At 49.6% G+C, this 18,782-nt stretch overlaps 1 protein-coding gene across 5 annotated transcripts in view; it reads right to left on the reverse strand.

Moving 5' to 3' along the window:
• Positions 1–18,782, reverse strand: part of FARP2 (FERM, ARH/RhoGEF and pleckstrin domain protein 2) — a 145,224-nt gene that overhangs the window by 30,590 nt on the left and 95,852 nt on the right. For all 5 annotated transcript variants that reach the window (XM_010376991.2, XM_030915992.1, XM_030915993.1 and 2 more), the window contains exons 14-17: positions 7,741–7,916; positions 2,150–2,239; positions 989–1,122; positions 464–545 (exon numbers count right to left, since the gene is read on the reverse strand). In XM_010376991.2, coding sequence (XP_010375293.2) covers positions 464–545; positions 989–1,122; positions 2,150–2,239; positions 7,741–7,916 — 482 coding nt within the window. The remainder of the gene's footprint in view (positions 1–463; positions 546–988; positions 1,123–2,149; positions 2,240–7,740; positions 7,917–18,782) is intronic.

The following is an 18,782-nucleotide window of genomic DNA, read 5'->3' on the forward strand; positions in this document are numbered from 1 at the left end:
ACCCTGTTCTGAGGAGATCCTTTTCTGAGGGGGCCCCTGTTTTGGGGGGTCCCCTGCTCTGAGGGGATGCTGTTCTGAGGATACCCTGCCCTGAGGGGGCCCCTGCTCTGAGGGGAACCCAGCTCTGAGGGGGCCCCTGTTTTGAGAAGACCCCACTCTGAGGGTGACCCTGCTCTAAGGAAACCTTGTTTTGAGGAGACCCTGCTCTGAGGGGGACCCTGGTCTGGGGGGATCCTGTTCTGAGGGGACCCTGCTCTGAGGGGACCCTGTTCTGAGGAGACTGCTCTGAGGGGGACCTTGGTCTGGGGGGACACTGCTTTGAGGAGACCCTACTCTGAAGGGGATCCTGTTCTGAGGGGACCCTTTTCTGACGGGATGCTGTTCTGAGGGGCCTCAGCTTCGGGACCGTGGTTTTGCTCCCATTAACAGCACTTGTGTAGGCAGCAGTCACCATGCAGCCTACCTTTAACTGGACCATGTTCCTGAGCAGGATGTCCCCGATTCGTTGATGGCCGCCTTTTGTGTGGGCTTTGGAGGGCCCTTCCCTGAGTAAAAAGAAACAAAGTCGTTCTAAACATGGTGAAAGCTTGCAGAAGGCACTGCAATCTGATGCAGGGTGACAGTTGCCCTGGTTCCAGCTGCAAGAAGGTTGTGAAGCTCTGAGGTGGAAGAGGCCACAGGGCAGGGCCTGCCCGGGATGGAAGCTACTATCACGTGTCTGGCCATTCTCTAAAATAGACGGTAACCAGGCAAAAAGGGATCTTCTATTTTTAACTTGCTCCTTGCACTCTCTTTTCTGGAAGAGGGTGAATAAAGGGTATTATTATATCTGTACCTCTCCACAGGCTCCTAAAAATATACTCCAGTGAAAAAACGGCTCTTCTGAATTAGTTTCTGAAGCTGGGAAGCTCCTAAGAGCTGTGATGATGAGTTGGTGTGGGAGTCTCCTGTGTGGGGGTCCAAGACCTGGGGGCCGAAGGGGTGTTACCAGAGTGCCAGCCTCTGCTCCACCTCGCGCAGGAAGCCTCTGTGGAACTCATAGATGGGATCGATGTTGGAGAAGAGCAGTGTCATCAGAGTCGCAGGCATGGCGTCCTCCTTCACCACTGCGCTGCGGAACCACTGTGGGAAGAGTGCGGTGTGATGGGAGGCATGGCTCTTGTTGGGGACTGAGAAACTGTGCCCCTGAGGGCCTGTAGCCATAGGACACCCAGCAATGACCCTCCAGTCACCGCCTACAAAGAGGGTTCAGATCAGCCGTACAGCTATCCTCTTTGTTGATCAAATATAATGAAACTATCCTACATCAAAAGTTTCAAATGGACACTTTGCAGCTTTATAGCTTCACAAAAACTTGGATCCAGGCCGGGCGCGGTGGCTCAAGCCTGTAATCCCAGCACTTTGGGAGGCCGAGACGGGTGGATCACGAGGTCAGGAGATCGAGACCATCCCGGCTAACACCGTGAAACCCCGTCTCTACTAAAAAATACAAAAAACTAGCCGGGCGAGGTGGCGGGCGCCTGTGGTCCCAGCTGTTCGGGAGGCTGAGGCAGGAGAATGGCGTAAACCCGGGAGGAGGAGCTTGCAGTGAGCTGAGATCTGGCCACTGCACTCCAGCCTGGGCGACAGAGCGGGACTCCGTCTCAAAAAAAAAAAAAAAAAAAAAAAAAAAAAAAAAAAAAAAAAAAAAAACTTGGATCTAATGTTCTGACTGGACTTAGAATAAATGTTTTAAGGCAGATATATTTAACAAAAATATATACATACCAAGTCTCATGATTATCAAGAGATATTTTTGGCTGGGCGCAGTGGCTCACACGTGTAATCCCAGCACTTTGGGCAGATCACTTGAGGTCAGGAGTTTGGGACCAGCCTGGCCAACATGGTGAAACCCCACTTCTACTAAATAAACAAAATTAGCTGGGTGTGGTGGTGGGCACCTATAATCCCAGCTACTAGGGAGGCTGAGGCAGAAGAATCACTTGAATCCAAGAGGCGGAGGTTGCAGTGAGCTGAGATCACGCCATGCACTCCAGCCTGGGTGACAGAGTGAGGCTCCATCTCAAAAACAAACAAACAAACAAAAATATTTCTCTGAGTTCAGATGAGAGATTTATTTTAAAAAAAAAGTAATCAAGGACTTTCGTACCACGGTAATAACTTCTAAATCCTTCAGGTATGTTCGTTCTGTAGCGAGAATCTCCTTGACTATGAAGTAGGCCTCGTCTGCAGGCACGCGCTGAAAGAAGCAGAGAGCTGTAAGTGTGCATCCATGGGACACGGGACCCTCCCATGTTCAGGCAGCCTGAAGTCTGTAATGTTTGCTTTCTTCTGCCCAAGTTAACATCGTCACGGGGTTTTCATCTTCAACTTCTGAAGGGATTTATCCCTGAGTAAAAACATAATCCTGTTATTCTTTTGGAGAAAAGAATTGCTGTTCAAATATCACCATATGTAAACAGGGCTGAAATTTATTATTGGTTTTGTGATAAAATCATTTTTTATATATCACTGCCAGTGGCACGGCTGGTCAGCAGACACAGGTCCATGAGTGTGTGTGTGCTTATAAATTATTAAACCTAACCCATACAAAAGTCATTAAAAAGAGCAAACAGTGTGCATTCTAAGTGTGCCTGCGTCAGAGCGCCAGGCTTGCCGGTGCACTTCCTGATGCAGATGTGGACCATACCCCAGGCCGTTTTCTGTGCCCTGCTGGAGATAGCCCAGCCCCGAGCACTCCTATAGCCAGCAGGGCTATCTTTGCCCAAGGTGCTGGCGCCGAGCAGGCAAGCTGGCTGTGGGGGACCCTCTACACCTCACCCAACACAGTGTTCCTGGCAAAGCACATGCCTCATGATGGCCTCGGCAGGCACTGGGTCCTGTCCCTGAAGGGCCTCTCCCCACCCTGAACCCTCCAAGAGCCGCCCTCTGTTGAGGTGCAACTTAACAGCCTCTTCTCCATCCTTTCCCACTGCCCAGAAACCATGATCCTGCTCTACCCTGGCAGCTTGCCTGCCCCACCACCAGACTGTGGCCAGCTTCAGGGCAGGTGGGCCGTGCAAATATCCATGGAGCAGGTGTCAGCTCCGAACAGGGGCCTGGACACTGCCCCCTTCCCCTGTGAGGGTGTCCTACCAGGAGAAGACAGGCAAGAAGCAACACACACAGTCACACATCGCAGCACAGAGGGCTGTACAAGACATAACGCAGAGCAGAGGGGCTGGAGGCTGGGGGATGCGGCAGGCCACAGCCTCACTCAAGCGGACAGGTCAGCCCGTGGGGCAGGTCAGAGATCAAGCGGCTGGAGCAAGGTGGGGAGGTAAGAGGGAATAGACAGGCTACTGGTGGGGAAGGCAGGCCATGTGGGCCTTCTGGACCCTTTGGGGTCTACCTGAATATGCTGATGCACTTGGGCCCCAGGATGAGAGCAGATCAGGAGGGCAGAGGGGCTCCCAGTGGACCTCGGCACCAGCTGGTGAGACAGCCCTGGCTGGGGGGCTCAGAGGGGTGAGGGGTGAGATCCTGGACACATTCTGAAGGTTGAGCCAGCCTGATTCCAGTGTGGAGTTAAGGTGTGAGGGTTGGAGGCAGGAGGGGTGACTGCCGCAGTTTTTGGCCTAAGCCAAGGGAAAGACCAGCTGCCATGACTGGAGGTTTGGGAGGAATATCAGGAGCTGGGTTTGCAAGTGAGCAAGCAGCTGAGCTGGCATGTGGGGTCATCTCTTCTTCCCTGTGCTGCTGTGAAGTTCAGCACAGCCTGCAGGCTTGTCCACCCCTCATGGATGAGAGGACAGAGGCACATTTATCCCGTGAGTCCTGAGCCCATGGATATAGCCAGCTGTGAAGGGACAGCCCGCCAAGATGCTGCTGCCTGGAGCCCTCCAGTGCCCAGGTGCTGTGCCTCCCCCGCCAGAGTCCTACACACGCCCACTGCTGTTCTCTCAGCTCTTCCCCATGGCTGGCAGCCTGCCTAGCTCCCACAGCCCTGCCACTGTGTACCAGCTCAGTCCCCACCTCTTGGTGCAATGGCCTCCTCACCACAGAGAAGCTGAACCACCTTTGCAGCCTTTAGGCTTTTTCAATTTTTTCTTTTTGAGCTTCATGATATTAAAAATGACTTTTTTGGCCAGGCGCAGTGGCTCACGCCTGTAATCCCAGCACTTTGGGAGGCCGAGGCGGGCGGATCACGAGGTCAAGAGATTGAGACCATCCTGGCTAACATGGTGAAACCCCGTCTCTACTAAAAATACAAAAAATTAGCCGGGTGTGGTGGCGGGCGCCTGTAGTCCCAGCTACTCGGGAGGCTGAGGCAGGAGAATGGCGTAAACCCGGGAGGCGGAGCTTGCAATGAGCCAAGATTGCGTCACTGCACTCCAGCCTGGGCGACAGAGCGAGACTCCGTCTCAAAAAAAAAAAAAAAAAAAAAAAAAAAAAGGCCGGGCGCGGTGGCTCAAGCCTGTAATCCCAGCACTTTGGGAGGCCGAGATGGGCAGATCACGAGGTCAGGAGATCGAGACCATCCTGGCTAACATGGTGAAACCCCGTCTCTACTAAAAAATACAAAAAATTAGCCGGGCGAGGTGGCAGTCGCCTGTTGTCCCAGCTACTCGGGAGGCTGAGGCAGGAGAATGGCGTGAATCCGGGAGGCGGAGCTTGCAGTGAGCTGAGATCCGGCCACAGCACTCCAGCTTGGGCAGCAGAGTGAGACTCCATCTCAAAAAAAAAAAAAAAAGAGAGAGAAAGAAGTCCTTTCTCCACCTGAGCTTGACATGCCCAGTGAATTCTCTGGGGTCAGAGCTGGTCCCGCCCCCAGAGGCCCATGTTTATGGTCAGCGAGGCCCTAGCCTTCTCCACACAGCTGAGGGACAGGGATGTTGCATGTTAATGCCCCACAAACTGTTGGCCTTGGGCCCTGGGGGAGAGTCTGGTATAGGGAGGACGACTTCCTAGCCACAGTCACCTGGGCATGGAGTCCAAAAGCAATGTCCTAACTCTGAATGTTGCTGTGTAGGAACAGGATGCTCGAGTCCCGGAGCAGCTCTACTCCTCTAGGGGCGAGGCTCACAGAGACACAAACGCCATCGGAGAGCCACAGCAGTCGCTGATGAGACTGCTCATCACAGGTGCTACCAGTGGGTCACAGGGGAGTCAGGGGAGCAGAGTGGCCAAGAGAAGGGCCGTCCATCCCACCCCGCCCCCGCCCCCGCCCCCGCCTCATCAGCCTAAGGAATACCGTAAGGAGACTCTCAGGGACAGAAAATACAGCAGCTGCCACTCTGCCCCCACCTCCAGATCAATGTCCAACCTGAGGCCCCAGTAAGCTGGGCTACAGGCCAGAGATGTGAGGGCGGCCAGGGACAGCCCCAGAGGAGCGTGCAATTCCTGTGAACTTCGCCACCTGTCCCCACAGGAAGGGTCTGTGTGCCCATGCAGAGCATGGAAGAGGCTTCTGCCACCTTTGGCTTTCCTACCTTTCGACTATTGCTGATCCTCACAAATCTCTATTAAAAAGGCAACAAATGGTGCATCAAGTGGGAGGCGCTGGGGAGGGGCACACGCTGGCGTGGGTGGGCTGGAGGGTGGGAAGCTCTTTGCCCCTCCTGGCACAACCAAGCAACTGAGTGCAAGTGCAAAAGCTTGACGGGCGACCTCAATGGCAGCATGTGGTTCTCAGATCCCTGTGTCACCCCTGTTCCCCCAGGAGAGTGGTCTGCCAGGCTCTGCCAGCAGAGCCGTCAGTGAATCTGGGGCCGGGGTCTCCCCAGAACCTGTTGCAGCCTGGCTGGAGACACTGGTTCATGAGGTCAGCACAGAGGGGTACTCTGGTGGAAACCTACCTCCGGGTCAAACCAGCAGCCCCTGCATGGTGATGAAGGGGCCATCCTTGCCATCTCAGAGCCCACCTGTGCTGGGCACTAGCCTGGCTATGTCAGCTCACACACACAGAATTGAAGCAGAGCCCAGAGCCGTCCCTCCAGAGCCCAGGTATTGAGGAGAGGTAGCAGGAGACACCACATCAGGGCTGAAGGTGCCCACACGCAGGGGCTGGGCCCAAGGACTGCCGAATCTTTCTCTGCAGTGACCCAGCCACCAACTCCTCAAGGGCATGGCTCTGTGAGGACGCTGAGGTGCCCCCATCCCAAAGGGCCTTGTCATGCTGCTGGCCCCATGCCACGTCGTGACTAACAGGCTTCTTCCAGGGCCACTTGCCACCAGCCCAATTATCCTCAGATGTGACAAGCTGTCACCCTATAGAACCATCTAAAGCATCAATTGATTTTCATAATATAAAAAGTTACAAGTTAAAATTTAGTCTTAATAACAGACTGCCTGGTAGCCATTTTTTGTTTTTGTACCGAAGCAACAGTGAACTAAAGAGATTGTCATTAGGTTTCCAAAATAAAATAAAAAGACATCTCTTTTGGAAACAGTCTTGCTGCCAGGACCCAGAACCACCCTTCACCTTCAGGCCTCATGCAGCAGCATGTTTAATATCCTTTGCTGCCTCCAGAGCAGGGGGCTCCTTCCATTCCAGTGGGATCCAGGGGGACCCCAGGGCACAGGGAAGGAAGAGCCTGCCCTGCCTGTGCCATCCCACCTGCTGAGAGTCCCAGCATCCCACGGGTAGCCCTGCCATCTGGAAGGCAGGCCTTGGACAGAATATTCTCTGGCCAATTCAGGCCAAAGCAGGAATGCTGAGGTGTCACAATGACACGCCTCCCCCGGTACCAGCACTGACTCCCTCCCTCCTAGAGGCCCCATGGCCGCTTCCCATCCAGCTGCCACTCAGGGACCCTGTGTCCCCCTTCTCTGTGGACTCCAGGCCCAATATACTCCGCAAACTCCCCGGACGCTGAGTCTTTTCTTTTAGGGCCCATCTGCAAAACCGTAGCTGTAGGCAGACTCCAATGGGCTGGGAGAGTGGAGGCCACCTGAGGTCACAGCCTCCCTGCCCTGGCTGCCCTGTGTCTGCCAGCAGCGAGCTTCTCTGCTGGGTCACTTTCTCCTTGCAGACTCTCAGTTTGTGCCCTTATTCCTATCATCTTCGATAAAAGGAGACCCACAGGGGACACTGCCTCAACTTTGTCATAAACCCTCAGTCCTGCCTGTGGCCCATGTACCCCTCCCCTTGCCACAAGAGCAGAGGACTGTCCCCTCCCCACAGGTGGCTTCTCCACTGTCTCCAACGCCTGGCCCAGGACACCTCCTTGTCCACGGGGTCTCCCACCCAAGAGCCTCTCCGGAACCCAAAGGGGTCCCTGGTGGACCCTCCCTTAGCACCCAGATCTTTCCTCCCAGTTACTCAATTGTTAAAGTAGAAGCTTGACCAAGCAAGGAGGGAAGAAAGGAGTAAAGGAGGGAGGAAGGGAGGGAGAAATGAGGAAGGTAGGAAGGAAGGAAGAGTAGGGGAGGCTAGAAGTGCCTACTCAGTCCCAGGATCCAGCCTGACACATGGAGCCTGTGGGTGCCAGGAAACTGTTTGCTAAATGAACAAGGAAACTTGTTTTTGTATGAAGGAACCTGGAGTCCCAGAGGTAAGAGGAAAGTCTCAGGAAGGTTTTGCTAGGCAAGGTGGCCCAGCACCTACTCTCTGCTCAGCAGGCTGGTAGGGCGGCTGTGAGTGCAGGGCCCTTCCCTGCCCTACCCTGGGGTCCCCACCAGCACCACCCCAAGGAACAGTGAGCACAGGTCCATCCACCCTGCAACCCTCTGCTAGCTTCTCAGCCTCGAGGGGCCCACCTTGTGTCTCGGCTCCTCGTAGTCCATCCCAGATCCGCCAGCATCACTGAGGACAGGGCTCAGGAGTGGGGAGGAGCCCTGTTCAGCTGGGCCCAAAGGCACCTGAAATGCAGGGCTCAGACTCAGGGGGCTCTTCCGGCTGGAGGGAGAAGGCTGAGGACTCTTCGTGGAAAGGCCTGGAAATGAATGGGGCGGGGGATGGAGCGAGAAATGAGAAAGGGCTGTGAGGCTGGCTTAGAGCCACTACTACACTCCTGACCACGCAGCCGCCAGACTCACACAGTGCCAGGCACTTCCTGGAAAATGTGTTTACGTAAAGCCTCTACTACACACGATACTAAACATGACATAAAATGAAAATGAGGGTTGATGGTTCATCTACCCAATTTCAGAAAGCAATCCACAGACTGTGGATCCCCCAGGAATCTAGGGGGGCCTGGATACCATCCTTGTGTTTCTAGGGGGCTTCTTTTTGCTCTGCAGAATATGTAACTATGATAAAATCAAGCACCACAAAGTGTGTAAAGCAAAAGGCACCACCAGGAAGGGGGAACACTTTCTATGTGCATTGCTAGAGGTTAGAGACTTAAGATGTCAAACCAGTGCTAACATCTGAAAAAGCAATGTCTATTTTAAGGCCAAACTTATTATTCATTAAAAACTGGATCATATAAAACTGCTCAATTCATGACACTGTTTTCCAGTTCCGTTTTTCATTAATGGGGATTTTATTTTGGTTTTCTAAAATACAGTAATAGTTTTCTCCTTAAAACAATGCTTGTTTTTGAATAAATAGGTGCCAAATTTGCAGCCCAATTCTAAAGAGGATGATGAAGTATATTTCATTGTGATTTTTTTTTTTTTTTTGAGACAGAGCCTCGCTCTGTCACTCAGGCTGGAGTGCAGTGACGCGATCTCAGCTCACTGCAAGCTCCGCCTCCCGGGTTTATGCCATTCTCCTGCCTCAGCCTCCTGAGTAGCTGGGACTACAGGTGCCCGCCACCTCGCCCGGCTAGTTTTTTGTATTTTTTAGTAGAGACGGGGTTTCACCGGGTTAGCCAGGATGGTCTCGATCTCCTGACATTGTGATCCGCCCGTCTCGGCCTCCCAAAGTGCTGGGATTACAGGCTTGAGCTACTGCGCCCGGCCATTGTGAATTTTATAATAAAAATATCCTTTTCTATTTAAAAAAAGTTCACAACAGTTAATTCCTAATGTTTTTATATGGGAAACCAGTAACTATTAAGTGCCAAATATTAAAGATAACCTTACCTGGCTAACACGGTGAAACCCTGTCTCTACTAAAAATACAAAAAATTAGCTGGGTGTGATGGTGGGTGCCTGTAATCCCAGCTACTCAGGAGGCTGAGGCAGGAGAATGGCGTGAACCTGAAACCACCAAAGGCCAGGTGTGGTAGCTCATACCTGTAATCCCAGCACTTTGGGAGGCCGAGGTGGGCGGATCACCTGATGTCAGGAGTTAGAGACCAGCCTGGCCAACATGGTGAAACCCCATCTCTACTAAAAATATAAAACATTAGCCGGGTGTAGTGGCGGGTGCCTGTAGTCCGAGATACTTGGGAGGCTGAGGCAGGAGAATCGCTTGAAAGGCAGAGGTTGCAGTGAGCTGAGGTGGTGCCATTGCGCTCCAGCCTGGGCAAAAAGAGTGAGACTCCGTCTCAAAACAAACAAACAAAACTATCAAAGATAGACATTTATGTTTCCAAGTGTATAGTGTTTGAACACTGAAACCATCATGATTTCTAATGATGATTACTGAATCGGCTTACCAAATGTTGCAACAGAAGTAACTCGATTTGAACCCCTGATTGCATAAATGCCACACCATGGTGCCTCCTTACTCCACCCACAACTGGTTTCAAAGCAAGATTCTCTTACACTTGCCTGTAGTGACCAGTTTATAAAACCCAAACTTGGTTCCCTTAACCTAAAACATGTAAGTGTATAGGCAGATTAGTATAGAGCAGCTTCTTGAGAGCAGCCGACATCATGATTCCGTTTGCTGGGCTGGCATAAGCAACTCAACAGGTTAACCCTCCAGTGGGACATGGGAGATGGAGGGGAGGAAGTCCTTATTTTCACATTGACAAATCAGGAGCCCTGGAAAGATCTTGTCTGCTGCTAGGAATTCTACTTATTAGGATTCTTAAGATGAAATATCAGTGCTCATGATAGCAGAGCTTTCTTCTGGAATTTTTCACAAGATACATTTAAAACACGAAGAAACATTCTTTGCTACAGAAAACCTAGGTAACATCACTATAGGAAATTATTAACAACCAATTTATTAGAATTTGCTTTTATTACACATTCAGTTAAAGAACACTAAGCAACCTTAAAATAGCATGAAATTCCTGCTTCCTCCTTGCCTCACATACTGGGCCACATTTGGTCTTTGTCACTTCTGAAGGGCTCAAGGTGGAACTGTGGCTCTGTGCTAGCCCCTGAAGTGTGGATTACTTCTTATGTTGAAAAGAGGCATGTTTCCAAAGATGCGCTGTTTGGGGTTTGTGTTCCAGAATCTTCTTTGTCCTCAATAAGCCAGAATTTCACAAGGAGATATTTTATGTGATGAAAATTCAGAGAAAAGTCTAGAAGCTGCTAGTATCTATTTATTCTTCATAACTGTATTGTTCAGGGTGTAGCAGGAAGATGTTTTCCACTCATTGCTTCTGAAGTTAAAGTCGGCCTTCACTATTCTGCCCTTGTGTCCTTCCCGGGGTCCTCAGAGCACCTCACTTGGAGTACAGTCCACCAGCAAGTTACTAGTTGACGGTTTACCAAAAAGTTGCTGCAAAACCTGCCTTTAAGTTGCAGGAGGTAAAACTTGAGGAAATGGCATAATCACGAGATACATCATAACGTGTGCTGCTATGACGCTGTTGGGGTTGCAAACAGGCCATGGCCAGTGTGGGTTAACAGGGCTGTAAATTAGAAAGGGCCACTCCCGGCCGGGCGCGGTGGCTGATGGCTGTAATTTCAGCACTTTGGGAGGCTGAGGTGGGTGGATCACAAGGTCAGGAGTTTGAGACCAGCCTGGCCAAGATGGTGAAACCCCGTCTCTACTGAAAACACAAAAATTAGCCAGATGTGGTGGCACGTGCCTGTAATACCAGCTACTCAGGAGGTTGAGGCAGGAGAATCGCTTGAACCTGGGAGGTGGAGGTTGCAGTGAGCCGAGATCGCGCCACTGCATTCCAGCCTGGGCAACAGAGGAAGACTCCGTCTCAAAAAAAAAAAAAAAAAAAAAAAAGGAAAATGCCACTCCCAGTAAACAACCCCTCAATAAATACCTCATAAAGGAAGGACACTCCCCTTTAGGACAGACTGCTCATTTGGAATAAACTATTTTTGGTTCTATGGAGGTTAAAAGTCATCATTTGATAATACTATGAATACTTTTTTTTTTTGAGACAGAGTCTTGCTCTGTTGCCCAGGCTGGAGTGCACTGGCGCAATCTCTGCTCACTGCAAGCTCCACCTCCTGGGTTCACGCCATTCTCTTGCCTCAGCCTCCCGAGTAGGTGGGACTACAGGTGCCTGCCACCACACCCGGCTAATTTTTTGTATTTTTCGTAGAGACGGGGTTTCACCGTGTTAGCCAGGATGGTCTTGATCTCCTGACCTCGTGATTCGCCCATCTCGGCCTCCCAAAGTGCTGGGATTCCAGGCATGAGCCACCGTGCCCAGCCATAAATACATTTTTTTTTTTTTTTTTTTTTTTTTTTTTTTTTTTTTGAGACGGAGTCTCGCTCTGTCGCCCAAGCTGGAGTGCAGTGGCCGGATCTCAGCTCACTGCAAGCTCCGCCTCCCGGGTTCACGCCATTCTCCTGCCTCAGCCTCCCGAGTAGCTGGGACTACAGGCACCCGCCACCTCGCCCAGCTAGTTTTTTGTATTTTTTAGTAGAGACGGGGTTTCACCGTGTTAGCCAGGATGGTCTCGATCTCCTGACCTTGTGATCCGCCCGCCTCGGCCTCCCAAAGTGCTGGGATTACAGGCTTGAGCCACCGCGCCCGGCCTAAATACATTTTTTTGAGACAAAGTCTCTGTTGCCCAGGTTGGAGTGTAGTGGCACAATCTCAGCTCACTGCAACCTCTGCCTCCTGGGTTCAAGTCATTCTTGTGCCTCAGCCTCCTGACTAGCTGGGACTACAGGTGCACACCACCATGCCTGGCTAATTTTTGTATTTCTAGTAGAGATGGGGTTTCGCCATGTTGGCCAGGCTGGTCTTGAACTCCTGACCTCAAGTGATCTGTCCGCTTTGGCCTCCCAAAGTGCTGGGATTACAGGTGGGAGCCACTGCTCCTGCCCTATTATAAATACTTTCTATTTAACAAAAAATGGTCAACTCATAATTTAGTAAATACATTAAAAAGTACCACAAACTACCATTAAACATTTTTTTCTTTTTTTAAAATTTCTTTTGAGACCGAGTCTCTCTCTCTGTCGCCCAGGCTGGAGTGCAGTGGCGCAATCTTGGCTCACTGCAGCCTCCGCCTCCTGGGTTCAAGCGATTCTCGTGCCTCAGCCTCCCGAGTAGCTGGGACTACAGGCGACCGCCACCATTCCCAGCTAATTTTTTTTTTTTTTTTTTTTTTTTTTTTTTTTGAGACAGAGTCTCGCTCTGTCGTCCAGGCTGGAGTGCAGTGGCCGGATCTCAGCTCACTGCAAGCTCTGCCTCCCGGGTTTACGCCATTCTCCTGTCTCAGCCTCCTGAGTAGCTGGGACTACAGGCGCCCGCCACCTCGCCCGGCTAGTTTTTTGTATTTTTTAGTAGAGACGGGGGTTTCACTGTGTTAGCCAGGATGGTCTCAATCTCCTGACCTCGTGATCCGCCCGTCTCAGCCTCCCAAAGTGCTGGGATAACAGGCTTGAGCCACTGCGCCCGGCCTCCCAGCTAGTTTTTGTATTTTTAGTAGAGATGGGGTTTCACCATGTTGGCTAGGCTGGTCTCGAACTCCTGACTTCAGGTGATCCACTTGCCTTGGCCTCCCAAAGTGCTGGGATTACAGATGTGAGCCACTGTGCCCAGACCCTTTTCCTTTTTCTTTTGTTTAAATAGATGGGATCTTATGCAGTCCAAACTGAACTTGAACTCCTGGCCTCAAACAGTCCTCTTGCCTTAGCCTTCTGTGTAGCTAGGACTACAGGCGTGCACCACTGTGCCTAGTTTAAACATTTCTTTAAATGTTAGCTATAGCAAACCTTATAAATCAAGCCTACTTCAAATTACACAAACACAGATACAGATCCTACATGATGAAGTCAATAAATCTGAGGAGACTCCCTTTTTTTTTTTTTTTTTATAAGCAACTGATGATGAATGTGTAACTTCATTTACACACGAAGTTGTTGGACCTGTGTCCTCATGTCTGATTTTGTATGGGCTGTTGCATTTATCCCTGGGGAACACGTTCAGCTGAAGTCACCAACACAGATGTACTCCACAGTAAGAAAACAAGTGTGGGACCATGGCTCTGAAGGGTGCTTTCCACAGTGACATATGATAGGATAAAGTTAGTGTCTTTCGGGCTCTGCTATTTTGAATTCTGTGGATATCATAAAAGGACACTTGGCCATAGTGCTCCTCCGTCTTAGAAAATCTTTTTGACACTGACAATGCACATCAGAATGCAGGGTTAAAATCAGATGTCGCTGGGCGGGGTGGCTCACGCCTGTAATCCCAGCACTTTGGGAGGCTGAGGCAGGTGAATCACGTGAGGTCAGGAGTTCGAGAGAAGCCTGGCCAGCATGGTGAAGCCCCCTCTCTACTAAAAATACAAAAATTAGCCGGGTGTGGTGGTGCATGCCTGCAATTCCAGCTACTCTGGAGGCTGAGGTGGGAGAATCGCTTGAACTTGGGAGGTGGAGGGTACAGTGAGCCAAGATCGTACCACTGCACTCCAGCCTGGGAAACAGAGTGAGACTATGTCTCAGAAAAAGAAAAAAAGGCAGAGAAGTTTAAAAATGCTAAATATCAAGTTTTAGGTGCCACGGAATATGTTTAGTTTCACCTGACATGGTAAAGAATTAATCTTAGGTATCTGTAAAAAACAAACTCTAAATCCGAGGTCCTCTACTGAAAAACAGCCAGTAAGAATCAGTCTTGTTCTGAGTTACAAGAGTCCCTTCTATAAAATTCATATCATACACAACTCATAGGAGGACACACCTACTACACACAAAGATAAGGCCCAGCTATCCCACGATATCCTCAAGGAGGACTGATTTCTTTACCCGTAGACAAGACTTCAGTTGTCAGCATTAAGAGACTTGAAATTGAGAGATACAAACAGTAGTTAGGTTTTACTGAGCTCTACACTTTTGCTGGGATGGATCACAAACTGTCCACTGGCTGTTCACCCTCGGGCTTCATTGCCTAGACTGCACTTTGGGAAGAGAATAACATCTGAATTATTCTCAAAGCTGCCAATTGGCCGGGGGTGGTGGCTCATGCCTGTAATCTCAGCACTTCGGGAAGCCAAAGCGGGTGGATTACTTGAGCCCAGGAGTTTGAGACCAGCCTTGGTAACATGGTGAAACCCAATCTCTACAAAAACAAAAAAAATTAATAAAATTATCAAAAATTTAGCCAGGCGTGGTGGTGCGCACACCTGCAGTCCCAGCTACTCAGGAGGTGGACGTGGGAGAAATGCCTGAGCCCGGGAAGTCAAGGCTGCAGTGAGCCGTCATCAGGCCACCACACTCCAGCAAATAACAAGGTCTGATCATCTTCAAAAGATACATATTTACTTATTTTTCTTTGGACAGTCTTGCTCTGTTGCCCAGGCTGGAGTGCAGTGGCACAATCTCAGCTTACTACAACCTCTGCTTCCTGGATTCAAATGATTCTCAGGCCTTGGCCTCCCAAGTAACTGGGATTACAGGCATGCGCCACTGTGCCTGGCTAATTGTTATTGTATTTTTAGTAGAGACAGTTTTTGTCATGGTGGTCTCAAACTCCTGGCCTCAAGTGATTGGCCCACCCCAGCCTCCCCAAGTGCTGGGATTACAGGTGTGAGCCACCATGCCCAGCTTTTTCTTTTCTTTTTTTGAGACTGAGTCTTGCTGTCTCCCAGGCTGGACTGGAGTTGCAGTGGCACAATCTCAGCTCACTGCAGCCTCTGTCTCCTGGGTTCATGTGATTCTCTTGCCTCAGCCTCCTGAGTAGCTGGGATTACAAGCGCATAACACCACGCCCAGCTAATTTTTGTATTTTTAGTAGAGGCGGGGTTTCACCATGTCGGCCAGGCTGGTCTTGAACTCCTGACCTAGTGATCCGCCCACCTCAGCCTCCCAAAGTGCTGGAACTTCAGGCGTGAGCCACTGTACCTGGTCTTTTTTTTTTTTTTTTTTGAGACAGGGTCTTGCACTGTTGCCCAGGCTGGAGTGCAGTGGCACAATCATGGCTCACTGCAGCTTTGCCTTGACCTCCAGGGCTCGATCCTCCCACCTCAGCCTTCCAAGTAGCTGGAATCACAGGCACATATCACTGTGCCCAGCTAATATTTTAGTTTTTTTGTAGAGATGGGGTCTTGCTATGTTGCTCAGACTGGTCTTGAACTCTTGACTCCCTCCCTGGGCTAAAATGATCCTCCCACCTTGGCCTCCCAAAGTGTTCTGATTCCTGGCCAAAAGACATAAAATTTAAAACTGTTATTTCAGACGGTCGGCAGTGAGCATCTCTGGCAGATGATTTTCTTTTTTTTTTTTTGAGACGGAAAAAATAAATAAAACTAACTTTACCCAGGCTGTCACCCAGGCTGGAGTGTACTGGCACGATCTCAGCTCACTCCAACCTCCGTCTCCTGGGTTCAAGTGATTCTCCTGCCTCAGCCTCCCGAATAGCTGGGATTACAAGTGTCTGCCACCATGCCTAGCTATTTTTTTTTTTTTTTTTTTTTTGGTATTTTTAGTAGAGACGGGGTTTCACTATATTGGCCAAGCCAGTCTTGAACTCCTAACCTTGTGATCCGCCGTCCTTCGCCTCCCAAACTGCTGGGATTACAGCCAGGAGCCACTGCGCCAGGTCTGGCAGGTGATTTTCTTTGTGGCAGTTTCTTTACTTCTAGAATTTTCTCAATCTTCAACACATGGTTTCTGAAATGTCATTTAAAAATCACAATGTTAAACTTTTGTGCTTACCTTCACTTTTTCCTTCAAGACACTGTTTTTATTCATGTAACTAGGTGATGAAAGAGAAATATCACATTTAGAGAAAAAGGTAAACTTAGTTTTATTTCATTCTTTTCAACTTTCCTCTTTAAAACTCTAACAAATGATTCTTGAAAATATTTGCCTATTAGTGGAGGAAGAATCCGCTCTTGTTGGCAAAATTCAAGGTCAAGTTGAAGGTTAACTTCAGAGGAGGTCCAGGAAACTGAGGCTCGATGAATGAATTGTTAACTCCAGAAGAAAAGGAAAATGCGGAACTGCCCAAGGGATCCAAGTAAACATGAACCTGATGAGTTAGCCCAAAATTATTTCTGGCTTCACTATTGGAAGAGGATGTCATGAGTCACTTTCACACAAAATCTGGCTCAAAGAATACAAGTGGGAGATAGAAAAATGGTCAATGGCGAGGGGTCCAGGTATTGGTTCATCTTTTACTGTGCATTTAGTTCACCTCCCTCCCCGGCACCACTGCCTACAGGACAGGATGTGAAGATGTGATGCGTGGCACAGCTTTCCAAAGGGCCATTTGGGGTTTTAACGAGCTGACACACAAAGCCTTGGGCCACGGCTTGGCAGGCAGCACACAGTGGAACCACCGCTGCTGCTCTCACATGGTGCAGAGAGCTGTATCAACACACAAAGTGAAAGTGCTCCCAATAATCTGTTTCTTTCCTGTTTTGCTCTAAATAAACGAGACTTTTTCCTTCCTAAGAAAAGCAGGTGTTCTAACCTATAACAGCAAGTTGTGCTTTGGGCCATTTGTCCCGATCTGCTGTCTGCCAGGTGTACGGTCTCCTCTTGAATATGTGAAGGTGCTCCACAGCCTCTATGTTTTTGTTCTAATACATTGTGTCCAGAACTTTGAGAAGCATGCTCTGACTTATGAATCTTTTTATTGGAACAATGGAGGCAAGGTCCTGAAAACAAACTATTAAAGTAAACTGAATAAAGGGTGGTGGTTATTAGGATTAGGAAAGAAATATAATCTGAATTAACATATTTCAAGAACATAAGGGCCACATGGTTTTTACCATCTAAATCAGTCAACTTATAGACCTAATACAGAAATGCTTTTGAGCAGTTTCTTGAAATCAGGATTTATGCACCCAGGTGCTTCCCACTTCATCCTTAGGCAGTGGGTGCTGGGCAGGGGTGGCCCAAGGACCAGGAGGGTGATGGTTAGGGAGGGGGGCCGGCATAATATCAGGGGCTAAGTGAGGCCCCTGGGACTCATTCCTCTCTCCTCTAAGTGGGAAGTAACTATCCATCCGCGGGCTCTGAGGAGACCCATGAGTTTGTTCTGAAAAGTGCCTTTCTAGAACATGCTGCCGCCACAGCCCCTCTGCTCTGGTGTGGCAGGTACAATTCTGAGCTCCAGGAAAGGCTTACCGCCGGGTGCCTCCCTTCCTGGCCTCAGGTGCTCACTGGCCACCCTGCCCACTGGGCAGCAGATGCCTTAGAGCCCCGGGGAGGCACCACCACCTTCCCAGAGGCGCCTGACATCAGTGGCTGCAGCTCTGTGCTGCTCTAAGGTCCCAAAAGGGTAAGTGAGCAGCCCATCCTCAAAGGGCTCAAAAGCAGAAGGCAGTGTCCAAAGCCCCCGCCCCCTCAGGCGCGTGTGGGGCTACAGAGGCGTGGACACTCCACGGAGGCCGCAGAAACTCGTGTTGGCTGAATGGGAAACTCAAGCTCAGAGTGGAATAAAGCCTTGACCAGAACCTGCAGAGCCGCCGCACTCTGGGGCAGAGGTCTCTTGTTCACGTTCTCCCCTGTAATTTACAGGGTGGGTTTTGGCTGACTGCGGAGAAAAACAGGCAATAATAACCTCATTTTCAGAATTAAGAAGCCAACAACATCTGTTCTGTGAACGGTAAGAGCGCAAGGACACCAGGCCTGCCCCGTGGGGTGTGCTGCGGGCCTGCACGGCACGTCCTCCCCGACACCCAGCTCCGCTGTGCGGGCCACACCAGGTGAGACCAGGAAGCACTGGCAGAGCTAAGACCGAGAAGAAGCAAGGTACCTTTCCCCGCTGGCCTTCCACAGACATCACCATCCATAGTAAAATAAGACCATCTGCACAAGAGTCATGGTGCCTGCTGCCTGTTTGTTGCTCAGAAGCCTATGAAGATGTCAGTGACACTGTTACAAAAACATGCAGCTGCTTCAGGGATTAATACGTAAAATAATCTTTAACTTATATAAATCAAAACTAGAAGTAGAGGGAAAGAAAGCTAAAAAGCCCATTTAAAAATTCACAGTAAATATTTCCTTATTTTATTGAACAATTAAAAAATTCTAAATTAGTACAGATCTGCAAATTTATAAATGGCAATTTCAACGGAAAACAAATTTTATAAGTACCACAAAGCAGACAACAAAAATGTCTCTTTAAAAAAGGAACAAGTTCAAATGTATAAGGAAATTCCAGCTCATTTTTTCTTCATTTCCTAGGGGAACGCAATTGTTTTCATGCAAAAGATGGTGCCTCCTTGAACTAGGGGACACGTCAGGCATGGACCACCAGCGGAGAGGGAGGCTAACAGCATCTGCCCACATTCCAGCCGCCTGTGACAAAATGTTCCATACACGTGGCCCCCAGATGAGCACCAAAGGGAGACCACAGCAGATATGATTCTGTGGACTTTAGAACCAAATCTATATAAATATTTTCAACTCTAAGTCCGCAAGAGAACATTAACATTTTTGTCTATGAAATAATTTTTCCAGCAATGAATTTTTTTGATATTCCACGAGCTGGGAGGGAACAAGCGTACCTTCAAGACATATGTATTGGCATCAAACGTCCCATAAACACACAACAGCTAGGAACACACATGCTATATAT

The sequence above is a fragment of the Rhinopithecus roxellana genome, chromosome 14 (assembly GCF_007565055.1).
Source record: "Rhinopithecus roxellana isolate Shanxi Qingling chromosome 14, ASM756505v1, whole genome shotgun sequence".
NCBI classification, from domain to species: Eukaryota; Metazoa; Chordata; class Mammalia; order Primates; family Cercopithecidae; genus Rhinopithecus; species Rhinopithecus roxellana.